This window comes from Lissotriton helveticus, chromosome 9 (assembly GCF_964261635.1).
Source record: "Lissotriton helveticus chromosome 9, aLisHel1.1, whole genome shotgun sequence".
Lineage (NCBI taxonomy): Eukaryota > Metazoa > Chordata > Amphibia > Caudata > Salamandridae > Lissotriton > Lissotriton helveticus.
Genome location: NC_136070.1, coordinates 955,432,260 through 955,445,928, shown reverse-complemented (window position 1 = coordinate 955,445,928; position 13,669 = coordinate 955,432,260). Strand labels below are relative to the sequence as shown.

Sequence of the window (13,669 nt, the reverse complement as noted above, 5' to 3'; positions counted from 1 at the left end):
GGGCTGGGACCAAGTCAGTTGGTGTCCTTCTCCAACACCTTGAGCACAGCTCTTTAGTCCTTCCTCTCTGCAGTCTCCTCTGCTGTGCGTCTTCTTTGGGATGGCCTTCTGGGTTCAGGGCTGCCCCCTAAATGCTGTGTTTAGGGGGCGTTTTAGTGGTCTCAAGATCAGTAGCCAATGGGCTACTGACCTTAGGATGACTACACCCTTGGTGTGCTCACCCCACGTGGGGGAGTGAGCACAACACCCAACTCTGATTAGTAAGTGCCTGCCATATGCACTGAAAAGTGGGCTTCACCTCGCCACCTCCCCCACCTGAGTGGTGGGGACACCTTCTGGGCTGTTCTAATTTTTCCCGCCTGTCTTCCTGCCGAAAAGGGGGTGAGAGGAAGAGGTCCTGTTCCTGATAGCAAGAGAGGCTGGGGGTCGTGTTACAAAGGCAGCAAGGCCTTATAAGCTCCCCTGCCACAGATGGCTCTTCCAGACCTAGGAAGGCTTGACCAACTCCGCCCAGGAAAGGCTTTGTTTCTGGGCCCAAGGCTCACACCCCAGTGGTCCAGAAACATGCCTCATGGTGGCAAGCTGGTATTTAACAGTCAGGGAACCCACCAGAGGCTGGTCATCTTTCAGGTGGCATCTCTAAGATGCCCTCCGAATACATTGTATAATAAATATCAAACTGGCAACAATGTGGGGTTATTATGCTGAGAAGTTGGCTACCAAACTTCCCAGAATTCGGTAAAGTCATTATGGTGATGTGAAGTTTGGAATGACAAATTCCCAGACCATATACTCTTCATGGCTTTTCTGCACTTACAATGTCTAAGAATGGACTTTGACACTGTAGGGGCACAGTGCTCATGAAACTGTACCCTCACCAGTGGTATAGTGCACCCAGCTAGAGGGATGCCTTACCTATAGCAACAAAGAATAGCGGTGGGTCAAAGAATGACTAACTATGCAACTGACAACATGTGCTCTTCGCTAAAATTTAGTGACATCACTTCACTAGAGTCTGTGGGGTACTTCATTCATGAGTGAAGAAAATACCCATCAGTAATCGACCTGTGGCGCCCTTTTCATCATATGGGTTCCTTCAAACCACAAAGGAAGGTTGTTTTACACCAGTACTGAGTATATTAGACTGGAGAGGAACCCAGTGATTGTCTATGTAGGCAACCGGAAGCTACTGTGAAGCAGTGCATATAAAGTATGTGATAAGTGAAAAAGTGAATATTTGTGCTATTTATAGATTAAAATTAGATAGACAGGAGGAAAATGTTTTTATTTTGGACCTCACTGCTTCTAAATCAATAAAAAAGTAGTGTGATTATAGTAGTTTTAACTAATAGCTACTAATGTATTCTAGACTGGTCGACATGTTTCTGCAGATTTTAAGGACCCCAGTGGTATTCACTGCATTCCTCAGGACCTGTAACGCTACTGCTTAAAAACAAAGAAATGTGAGAATAAAAATGGAAATTTTTCACCTGGGTTTTTGAAGAATCATTCTCCTAGCAATTTGTGCAGGAGAGAAAAGCCCCACCTCACCTGGCTACAGCGCAGGTAGTTGAAGCACCGATCTGTCCGTCGGTACTTCGGGCGTCCCTCTGGGCCGTTTGGGGAGGTGATAAATTGTACTTATTGGGGACTATAGCTGTGTGAGGTCGGTAAATATTCCCTTGGACCCTCCTATCCCTGTTATGTTCATGTCTTACCTATACCCTAGGCAGTGGATTGCAGGCACAACCAGTATGTGTGCTAGGTCGACTTCACTTTTCTCTGCACCCAAACACACAGCCTGCAATGGCACTGTGTGTGTTAAGGTACAGAACATCTAAGGGTGGCACAATATGTGCTGCAGCCCTTAGAGGCCTTCCCTGAACATAGTGCCCTTGGTACATTTTACAAGGGACTTACATTTGGTCAGAGTGGTGCCAATTGGGGGTACAACTGTACAGTTTCGGGAAAGAACACAGTCTCTGGGAAACCTGGTTGGCAGGGACCCAGAGCACCTCAGGTCAAAGTGCATCAGAAACCTGGCAAAAAAGTGTGGGGGGGGTACTGTAACAAAAACCCACTTTCCTACAGGCTCCAATGTGAGGAAAGTGTATCCTTTGCAGATGTTGCACATAATGCATCGGAGGTCTTGAACTTACTTTGCCTTGAGTGGAGACAGGCAAACTTTTAAGCAGAAATGCGGTCACCTGTGCCATCAACATCTGAGCCTTTGGTGCTATATAGCAAACTTCAGACCCTTTTGTAGGCATGGTCTAAACTGTGTTCAGCTCCACTTGCCACCTCAACCGAAAGACAGAAGGTCAGTGGTAGCACTTTTCAGGTTCATGTCACATCTTTTTACCCGCATTCCTAGGAAGGATGCCCAGCAGCCATCTAGGCAAACCTGGTTGTTCAAGTGCCCTATAACGTGGAGGGAACCATCACAAAAACACAGGCGTTTATAGCCCCCATAGCATGTTACAGTTTCATAGTGTAAATTGAGTGGTGTCGGTGGACACCCGGAATCCAGGTAATCTGTAAGCAGCAGATGAAAAACAATTAATGATGAGGGAGAAGTCTGCTTTCATTTTCTTGGGTTTCCCAAAAGTGTTCCATATTGATGCAGTACAAAAATGCCTCATAGCTTGATCACCATTTTTTTAGACTGATGCTGGGGTTTTCGTATATTTTTTTTTTTTTTTTTACTGTCTGCGATTCTGCTAACCAGGTCCCAGTGCATGTGCTCTGACCCATTTAGCAAATTACTCAAAACTAATTGGAGCTGGGCATGATTGAAGAGGCTCCGCAACTGGCTTCATTCCTAAATTTGAGAGTATTCCAACAAATGCAAACAAAGGCCATTGCATAAAATGTTCACTATATAAAATGGGCTTTGTGCTGCTTTTTCTTTTAAATACAGGAAAAGAAGCCCCTCACTGAGCTGGTCAGACACTACATGTGTTGTGGGCCTCTGGGAATTAAACGCTCCATCGTGTTTAAACCCATGATGTGGGCTTACCACCTAATCTCCTTACAGCATATAAAGAGCTTTGTTCAAGCAACCTTTAATAAAGTTCCATTATGTACCATCCCTGGCATTAAGTGGACACCAAGCAATTAGGATTAGCATTCTCTAATCCCAACCGTCAACTGTACTTTCATTTTACAGTAAGTATGATAAATGGACCACCTCTATTGTCAATAAAGGATAGCTACCGACTAAATGTCAACAGAACGCTCAACTCAAAATCTCCCAATTGCTAAGGGGACTCCAACCTTTTCTGTACTGAGAGCTACTTATGTTCAATGAAACGCATTGAAAGCTACAAATATTAGTGTTGTATAATTTCAGTATTTTTTATATGTGTAATCTTTCAACCAATCAAAATCTTTTTAATTTAATAAGCTGTGTTGCACACAGTTGAGGTATTCAGAGGTAGCTGAGCGCTACAGTAGCTCACAAGTTACTGGTTGGACACCCCACTTTCACCCAGTCTCCCTCCAAACTGAAATTGGAAGTTTGTCAGGCTGAGTGACGCGTCATAGGAATTAATCTCCATAAAATAAACTGCATTACAAAATGAAATTAACACAAAAAAAATAATAAGTGGTCCGTAGCACACATGCTAGCTACTTTAACTATTGTTTTGAGAATATTGAAGAAACTTTAAAAATAAGTGTGGCGATGTACACTTCTCGGGTAGCACACAGATTCTCACTGTCAGCAACAATTTTTTAGAGCCCGATTATTATTTTTGCGAAATCTAATTCTGGTGCTCCAGCTGACCCCATTCCACTTAGTTATTCACATGCTACATTTAAACATTAATCTTTCTCAATTCTTTTGGGACTACCGTATGATTAGGCCTATTTTTTTTTTAACTACTCTCACCCACGAAACATCTTTCAACTACCCTCCTTTTACAATTGGTTGCAAAAATATCAGAATGTGTAGTTGCTCTCCAACTGTCTACTTTGAGTATCTTTCTTAATGATACCCACGTGTTTGTCCTGACAAAAACACCAAGACTCCGTCAGTGTCAGTGTGCCAATGTAAGGGTAGCTGCAGAAAGTAAATCTCCAACCACGTGACACTAAATAGGATTCTGCTATCTGGCCTAAAAAGCTGCAGCATAAACAGCACCCAAGTGGTTTCCTTAAAAATCCCAAAACGTTTTGCTTGGTAGTTTCAAAGCCCAATATATCACCAGGGTCCCATCATCCACTTCTTAACATCCACCTACTTCCACTTGATACTGATCGGTTCTTTTAGCTGCCAATTTTAGCCCAATTGCGGATACGCCATGATTTCTTTTTTTTTTAACCGGAATAACTTCTCACCATCTATCCCTTAAGGAGAGAGGGATGCAAAAGCTGGATGGACTAAAGATGGCTAAAAATAAAATTACAAAATAAAGTCTTTATCAGTAAGCATCCCTTCCTGTGATCTATTTCTCAAGACCCACTAACAATTGTCCTTTTCCTATCCCCAAGACTTCTGTTTAAAACCTGGGCATCAAGCTGGATAATTTAAGTATGGAGAACCAAGTTGTGACTGTTTAATCATGCCCAAATTCAGAACTAGAATGCCATTTCTCGTACAGGCAAACAACGCTATTGTTGCTGCACTTACAGGAACCAGATTTAACTATACAACTCACTTTATCAGGAATGCCTAAATACCACCTTTGTAGGCTTCGATTAATTAAATTTCAAGCACCTACACTGGTTAGTTCCCCATTTCAACCTGGTAACACCTTTATTAGCAACTATTCATTGGATGCCCTTTGAAATCTGAATCTCCTTTGAAACATTGCCTAGTGCAGAAATGTCCGTACGATAGGGCCCCTAGAAAAGAAAAAACCCACAAACTAAATTTCCTCCCTGCGCTCTTCAGTTTATAAGCGTTCAAAATGCTAACAGGACCAGCATACTTAATTCCAGTATTTGCGAAGCATTCCAACTTCTGAGCCTGCATAGCAGCAGACATCCACCAAAACCTCATGGAATTCTGTATCTGCCAATTCCAGAGGGATACACATTCATCTTCACCCTGGTCTACATGTAAGGTTGGGATGCATTGGCAAATGCTAGTTATAATTCCTAAATGCCTTCAAGCACTTGATGGCTCTTAGTTGGAGATCAGCATTTGAAGTCCATGTTAAACTCCCATCCTCAAAATCAAGTTTCAGTTGTTCCAGGGGCAAGTAGATTCAGTAGTTATCTGCCACACCAGAAATCATGACTGCTAATAGTCTTTCAAGGCCCCAGGATGGCTTGTATCAAGTCATCCTGGACCCACCTCCAGCACCAGCAGACACCCATTCTGAACACGGGCTCAAGGCTGGTGTAAACTGTAAAAGGGTGTTACCGAGCTGTGCCCATTAACACTGCTGTGGAATTCTCAATTGTTCTGCCATTCACAGACAACCTCCAGAGTTTATTAAAAAAAGAAATGTAATAAATGTACAAGAAACATTCAATGTAAATCACTTTATTGTCAAAATCATTAATGCCGTTTACAGATCTTGCTCTGCTTACACTACCATTGTCTGCTAACCATTCAGAAGACCTTTTACAAAATACATCAAGCGCTCTTCCATAAAATATTTTAAAAGAGCACCATCATAAGTAGAGCATCCATGAATATTAACATCCAAAAGCAGCAAGCATAACAACATCTCTTATACGGATATCATGATTATTTTAAAAAACAAATAAAGGACATCACAGCAAACTTGTAGAGAAGTGCCAATACAATTATTACATCAACAGTTCATGTCAGTGCCTTTACGCGGGCTCCCTCAGCCTGGCCATCTTTGCCACGTACACAGCATGCAAAAAAGCAACAATACAATTAATGGCTGTAGAAATCTAGTAAGGGGCAGACCTACATACCACCAAATGCCCAGACCACCTTATAAAGACTCCCCTACAAGAACAAACATTCAGGAGTGGAAATATCAAGAAGACTTTAGTACATGGTCAGATGGTTTCATAAATACCTACCTAATATAAAAAATATAAATCTCTTAAATACAAATAGAAAGCCTTTGTCCAACATACAATTTTGAATTAAGGCAAAGACTGCCAATGGTGGCAGAGTTTGAGGGACGTAAGGAGCCTCACAGAGGGTTTTGGTATTCTAAAGTGGTGTAGCGGCCACTGTCATGTTCTGCTCATCTAAAGAAGCACATCCATTCATTTAACAAATGTTGCAATATCCTTGCTTACATCTACACTGCTTCATTCCCTCCAATGCATCGACTTCTGCAGAGAAGTAATTGTTGTGGCCACTTCAAAGGTAGCACCAGTATCAGCAATCGTTCAACAAAAGTTAATGATGGAGCCGCAAAGAAAACCATGGTTTCAACACGCAGATGTTGAGAAACAAGCACAAGATGCGACAGCAAGGACTAAATATGCACCTCTAAGGAGAGCTTAATTTAGTTATTTTTTTAGTCAGCACATGTCAATTGTTTACTACCCAAGCTCATTCTGCTAGTTTTGGTAGCCATCCACTAATTAGGACTGCATAACAATCCACCAGGCACTCACATGAACTGCACACTACTCAAATCTACACAACAGTTGGTACTTTAGAAGCTAGTTGTGTGCGATGATTTCAGCAGATCTTCAATGTCAGTCTGGATGTTGATGGTTTCAAAGCACCTGCCATACCGCTTGAATGGCTTCCCGTCTGGGCCCACAAGGAACTTCTCAAAGTTCCAGGAGATGTCATTCCTGCGGACTGGAGACCAGATGATCGCCTTGGGGTCATTCATCAAGGAAATCGAATCATCACTTGGGTAAGGGAGCTGCTCCTTCAGGAAGGTGAAGATGGGATGTTCCTTTTCACCGTTCACATCGCACTTCTCAAACAGGGTAAAGCAGGGTTCAAACCCTTTGCCTGGGCGAACGTACTTCAAGCTGTTCAGGATCTCCTCATTACCGGTGTTCTCCTGAGAAGAGAATGAGAGGGATGAATATTATAGAACATGCAACATTAAAAAATAAATAAAAACCTGTGCACGACCTCAGAGGAGTTCATTTACAAACTAGAGACCCAGAGAAACAACGGGGCTTGGCAGTCATGTGCACAGCAATCCCGCCATGTGGAACACCATGCAAAAACACAAATAAATATAAAGTGATTCTATCACGTACATCAATGCACTCACACCGCAATAGCCAATCATATTATGCATGGAGAAGCAGACCTATGGGCAGAGGCGAAATGCTTAGAGCAAATCTGCAACCAGTGTCTACACCTAGATGTGGAACTTGCGGTTTTATTCACGATGGGGCAGTGGCCGCGCAGTTGTATGAAATTATTTCACTACCCACACCACCAAGGGAATAAGAACATGGCCCAGCATTCTGAAATGGATGAGAACCAGAAAATCTGGAGGAGTCTTATTCGGATTTTTTACCATACATGGCCATGTGAGACTCTCGCCAATTCTAGCAAGACTAGGCACACAACTAAATCGAAGGTTAAATAAAAAATACATTTGTTTAGGTTTGGCCTTCAGTTTTTTTTGTATTCCAGTACAGTGACAAGAAGGGTTGCTTCATAAAATCCTCACAAATAGAAGTTTAAATAAAATGTAAATGTATGAGTCAGGATGTATTAAAGGGGGTTTAAAAGCTGCAAGCAAATAACATTTTATAATTGAATTAGTTACCAATCCACGCAATTGCTGGATTTGCTTCTTAGATTTGAGAAATTTGTAATAAAATAGGCAGACAAGAACTTGCTATGTGAAACTAAACACCTAATCTAATAGCAACATTTGTAGGACATCAATGTCTAGAGTAAGGTCACAGAAAGAAAAAACCACGAACAAATTGTGGGCTTTGAAAACAATTTAAACACTGTTAAAGTTTAAACTCATACAGTTAATCTCAGAAAGTCAGATTACAATAATGCCCTACAGTAAGTAGACCCAACCCCATGCAGCACAAAAAACGTTTAGCTGCTAGATTACAGTACTACATTATGATCAGGGAACAGCATTGTCTGTAGTTATGGTAATATTTGTGTCCATAAGTTAATTATGTTCCAGCTCGTATTTAAGGTTCTTTAATCGAAAGCCTTTATTATTAGGGTGAGCACTCCAAGGAAATGGTGTAAGCTCGGACTGCACTACTGACAGTGGTTCCAGTATAAAAAGGTTTACACATTTACAAATGTAACAATATGAGGTTATGTATAATGCTCCCAGAATGCTCCTATTAGATGCAAACATTTACAGGAGCTTGAAATCAATATTGATGATTCTTTGCTATCATGATAAAATGTTCACAAAAAAAAGTGCAACTAAGAAAAGACATTTTGCTAAACGACTGAAATTATGGGGACCAATTCTTTGAAGCACCATTTAGTAAAACGTGTTGACGCATATTTGCATTTCCATAAATATTCATAATGGAAAATTAGTAACTAGTTGCAACAAGATTATGGGAAACATGGAAATAAACCAGCATTGGCAAAGCCAGTATGTGATATTGGTGGTCAGCCTTTTAGTTTTGGCTCCAAAAGAACACATTGCAACAGTAGTCACTGGGACTGAACAAAACTACTTTGTGTGCCGATCTACTCCTTGCAAAAGAGTAGAATGCTGTCCTTGCGTGAAGCCAGCAGACAGCTAGAGAATTTAACAAAAACAAGGTGGTCTTGGCTAATACCAAAACTAATTAGGCAAAATTATTGTAAATTATTTAAATAAGTCAAAGTGCAGCCATAGTATATGACGTTTTTATTAGTGCAGATTTACACAAGTAGGCCAAGAAATAGTATTCCTAAAAATTGAGAATTGCATTTTAGCACACGCAAACATGCACATGGAGATTTGCTCATAAAAAAGGTGATTACGCAATTACTAGATCACTTTCCCATCAACCATTTTTTTCACCAACCATGGAAGGAGTTTTACTTCTGCCCTTGTCTGGAGTAAATTTCCAACCTTTCTCAGTATGGGAAAAAAATTAGATAAGAGCTAGTGAAAACCTCTAAAACATTTAAGTTAGTAGGATGGCACAGGCATTCCAAACCTGTAAGTATTGCTTGCAGCTACCTCCAGCCCCAATAGATCTGCGGAAAGGCAGCAAAATAAGGGAATTGCGGAAAGGCAGTAAAATAAGGGAATTGCTAGTATCTAAACCCTACTGTAGTATGAGACTTGACAATCAGAGGATATTATCAGAGCTCTTCTAGAATGAGATTGCCACCATAATTTGTTGTCGCACAGAGTGGAACCAAAGGGACAGGTGGATTTTATTGCAGGACAAGTCATTTTATAAAACAACCTGTCCCAGAGACATGATATTTTATTAAATTCCACAACCCTGCTCATACACTTAACAGATCATTTTGGACCAGACATTCCTTTGAAGACAGTAATATTCGCATGGTAGTTTCTATCTCCTATCCACTAAGTTTCAAATGGGGACAGTTCTATACTGTATGACTAAAGCTGCCTTTTGCCCATACACTAAAGAGTGATTATTTGTCCCCCTCTACCAATCTTGGCCAGTAACTCTACGCAATATTTTAGTTCTGTCTTTATAGATACCACTTTTGGGCAGTCAAATGAGTCTTCCCACTACTTCCCTTCTTGGAATTCTCCATAGGTCTCCCTACCACCTTTTCTCCAATTTCTCTATTGGGTTTGGAGAATTACTAATTTCCTTTCTATATAAGGGAGATATCTTTCTACATGAGTGGCTCTGAGAATTCTATACTCAATGGGATATGAGCTGCAAGTGAATGTCATAACTGTAGGTTTATGTCCGTATACTCAATATCTAAGGGTTTCCAGTAGGGTTGGCCTATCTTTCCACCATACATACCCCATCTTAAACCCTATTGTGTCTCATTAGTTAAAACCTTGCAGGTTGCCCACACCTCGTAATAGGTCACAGATGGATTCTCAGTAGGGCTGATCTGACTTGCTTACACTACAAAGCAGTAAAAGCCATACGACCCCATTGCATATCTGTCCATTCGCCAGGAGGGTGCATCAAGCATGGCAAAGGTCTAATCATTGAGTCACAAGCTGGGAGGCGCAGCAGAACATCTGGGAGGACAATTCCCCCTTCATACAGCCCTTTAACTTATTTGTCAAACTCTATTTTGTGTGGCCTCCCATTCTTCAATAGGTCCAATACTGTTTTCACCCTCTTAAAAATAAAAAATACAATAAAAAAACTGCAGGTGACCTAAAGCAAGGCTGAGATTTGTTGACCCAGTCGGAGATGTTGACAGCAATGTAAAGGAACAAAAAATAAATAAACTCTTGGTAAAATATGCCTACTGAATAGGATGATTTGTAATGAAAGAAGCAAAAGCAGTACCAAAACCCATTTGCCTATTCTAGTCCTTCATGCTGAACTTGGCACAACACCTACTAAATATGCCCTTTCATTGTTTTAACTATGACAGTGGCCATGTCAAAATACAACAACCAGAACCCTGGATGAAGTGGTAATGAGACCACCAAGTATGAATCCGATTGCCATCCTCATCGGTAGGTCACCGCTCTCAGCTGAATTCATAAACTATGTATACCCTAGGTTTTGAAGTCTGGTGCAGAAAAAAACGTGGTCACTGTTTGGACCAGCTGGAGATACTGAACTTGAAAAAGCAAAACTTCATCAAGAATATTCTTAAGTGCCTCCAAATTGTGCTCCCGTGTTAAATCAACAAAATGACGTGGCTTGTAGGCACACATCGTATTCAGAGGTACCAGGGCTCCAAGGTCATGCATGGTCTGCAAAAGTCAAGGACACTAGATGCAGGGGGAGAAGGGCATCTGATATGGTACAAGGATATAATGACCTACCAGAAATGGAGTTGGAATAGTAACCCACATTCAGTAACCAGGAGTGTCTGAAGGGATGCTCCCCGGCCCTTGGGATGCCAAACAGCAGTTACAAGGAAAAGTGCCCTTTCCGTAATACAGGAGGCTAAATTCTGCCCCCGCCCCCTTCAACAAAGCTGACTTTGCACGGCTAAGAGATAAACACCGGTTAAGCGCTTGTGAGTTACGCCTGAAAAAGAGGTGACCCACGCCATAAAGGAGGTTGGCATTACCCATTAACCTCTATGTTATGCCCGGTTAATATTTAAAGTGTGTGTGGATCAGAGGCGCAACTAGAGTCCCATTTCGGGGAGGGGGCTAATTCTTCCAGCCAGAGTAGAGATGGCCAGGGGTCTAAGAAAGGGTTCAAAACAACAGAGCCTCGCTAACGAGTAAATGGCCATTTAAAGACCTGTGTAGTACTCGGGTGCCGCTGTGTGCGCGCCCGGAAAGCTTTTTCAGCCCGGGCAGAACTACACGACGGGGCGTTGCGCGCCTGGTGTGGATTGGCAAGGTTTTAAATATACAACTCCCAGGCCGCTCCAAACGATTACAATGAAACGTTAGAGTGGAAACTAGGCGTTGCAAATACGCGCCCATCAGCACTGTATTGTAGTGAGAACCCCGGAACCGGACACGAAACTAAAAGAAACCAAGATAAAACACGCATGCCACTTCGAGGCAGCAGTTGCGCCCTACGTCCGAAGTGAGGATGCCAGTTTCGTAATATGAGCCCCCCCCCGAGGGGCGGGGGACCTCGGCAAATTTGTGCACAGGCGTCGGGCACGTGGTCTTAGAGCTCCTCCTGATTGGGTCCGGGTGGGGAGGGAGTTCATGTACTTTGCTGTCCCTCCGCGCACGTTACTTTACCGCCACTGAGGGCGGGAGTCGTCACGCACATCATGAAGAGCATAGTTACACATCCCTTGCGCCACTAAATATGGAAAAAAGAAGCGCACCGACGGCGCAAAGGGCTTGTAAATATGCCCCTAGCGGTGAGGTGGGAGAGTCGCTAAAGCTGCGCCAGATAAAGGAATTCAGCTCAAGGTTATCTCAGCCCTCGAGCGCAAAACCAGCCGAAGCTTCAGGCGGCCACCGACATGTGACAAAATAAAACCTACTCAATCCCGGCTTCCCTGCCTGACCTAATTGTGGTCCCAGGCAAATATTTTATTTCACCACACTTTTTTGTACGTTAACATACAGAAGAAATATGTGAAATAAGGAGCCGCGGTGTGCAAAAATAATGAGGTGGTTTCATCTCTAATAAGAATCTACCACTTGTAGGGTAGAGATGACAGGGTTCGCCAGTCTAATGCTAGTGATGTCAGGGTGAGCAGCAGAAAATTTGCTAGTTTCGTGTTTAAAAACTAAGTTGTAATACATGCTTTTCAATGCAGTATTACAACCTGTACTACTAAGGATAAAATCTACCGCACATTAAATTAATTGAATCATAACAAGATTTGTTCATATTTAAAAGATGTTTGTTGCATGACTTCCGCCAACTAATTCCATGGCTCGGTTAGTGTGCAGGCTCTAAAGAGCCGAGCCAGACCCCAACCTCGTCTCTCGCTTAATGTGTTGGCTCGCCCCCTCTGTAAAACGACTATAATTTAGAATGTAGAGAGAACTCTGTGGTTATTTAGGGGATGGGTGTGTGAGGGGGGAGGGGGATTCTATGTGACTCAGAGTTTATCCATTTGTATCTCTTCCTTGAGTGACTTTACTACTTCTACATTTGCAATTTTACTTTGTATCTCTTCGTTGTGTGGCTTCATCTTGTACATTTGCAATTTTTTATGTTTGTATCTTTTAAGTAATGCATGTAATCCTAAATCCTTATGTTTTGCAACTGGTTCTTATGTAAAGTGCTCTGACACCTTCTTCGGGTAAAGTTCGCGCTATAGAAAAATCGCATTAAATACATGAAATAAATATATAACAAAACTGCCGCTTAAAGTTCAGCTGAATTCTCGGCTGCAATCCCTCAACGGTATCGGTACAGGGGGTGGTTTATACATATGTGCGACTCAATAACCTCGCACATATCATTGCGGGAATCGCACCCGGCACTTTCACGGTCACTCACAGGTAAGCGACTCCCATGCGCGCGCGCATCCCGTGAGTGGCACACCTGTGATATCCCGGTGCACGTGCGTGGTACGCACCAGCGGTGTGCAGCTCCTTACCTGATGCCCGAACTGGTTGCACGGGAAGCCCAGGACCACCAGCCCGCGATCCCCAAAGGTTCGCTGGAGCTGGTTCATCTGGGTGTAATCCCGCACCGTCGTGCCTCAGAGCGACGCCACGTTCTCGATGAGCACCACCTTGCCCTTGAAGGCGTTGAAGTTGAGGGCCTCTCCAGACGCCAGCAGCCGCGCGGACAACTCGTAGAAACGTTTCCCAGCCATGATTCACCTCAGAGCAGGTTCAAACGGCAAGAGAATGATTCAAGAAGGAGCAGAGCGCCAGCTATTAAATAAAGTCTGACACCGGCGTGCGCATGCGTCCAAACTCCTCCCCGGTAGGCCCTCAGGAAGAATGACGTCATTAGAGCCACTCTGTTGAGGCCGAACCTACCGGGCGCGCACTTGTCTGTTTTAAGGTTCCCTCTTCTTCTACGTTGAGCTGTTCTGGTTGTGCCCCTCGTCAATTCAAGTGCTACATAAAATCAGACGACTAAACACTGCCCCGAAAAGCCCTGACTTAAAAGGAAATCACTGTTGCCACAATGTCATCTAGGGATGTAATTTACAGTGGCGGTTGGTGACATTTGAAAGTGGTGAGCCGTAAATGCTGGG

General features: G+C 42.8%; 1 protein-coding gene across 1 annotated transcript; it reads right to left on the bottom strand.

The window, feature by feature from the left end:
* Positions 1 to 5,478: 5,478 nt before the first annotated feature.
* On the bottom strand, positions 5,479 to 13,354 carry GPX1 (glutathione peroxidase 1). The gene is made up of 2 exons (XM_078661220.1): positions 13,058 to 13,354; positions 5,479 to 6,962 (listed from the first exon to the last, which is right to left on the bottom strand). Exons 1-2 carry the CDS (start codon positions 13,277 to 13,279, stop codon positions 6,600 to 6,602), a joined length of 585 nt encoding a protein of 194 aa, XP_078517346.1. The 5' UTR covers positions 13,280 to 13,354; the 3' UTR covers positions 5,479 to 6,599.
* Positions 13,355 to 13,669: the final 315 nt, after the last annotated feature.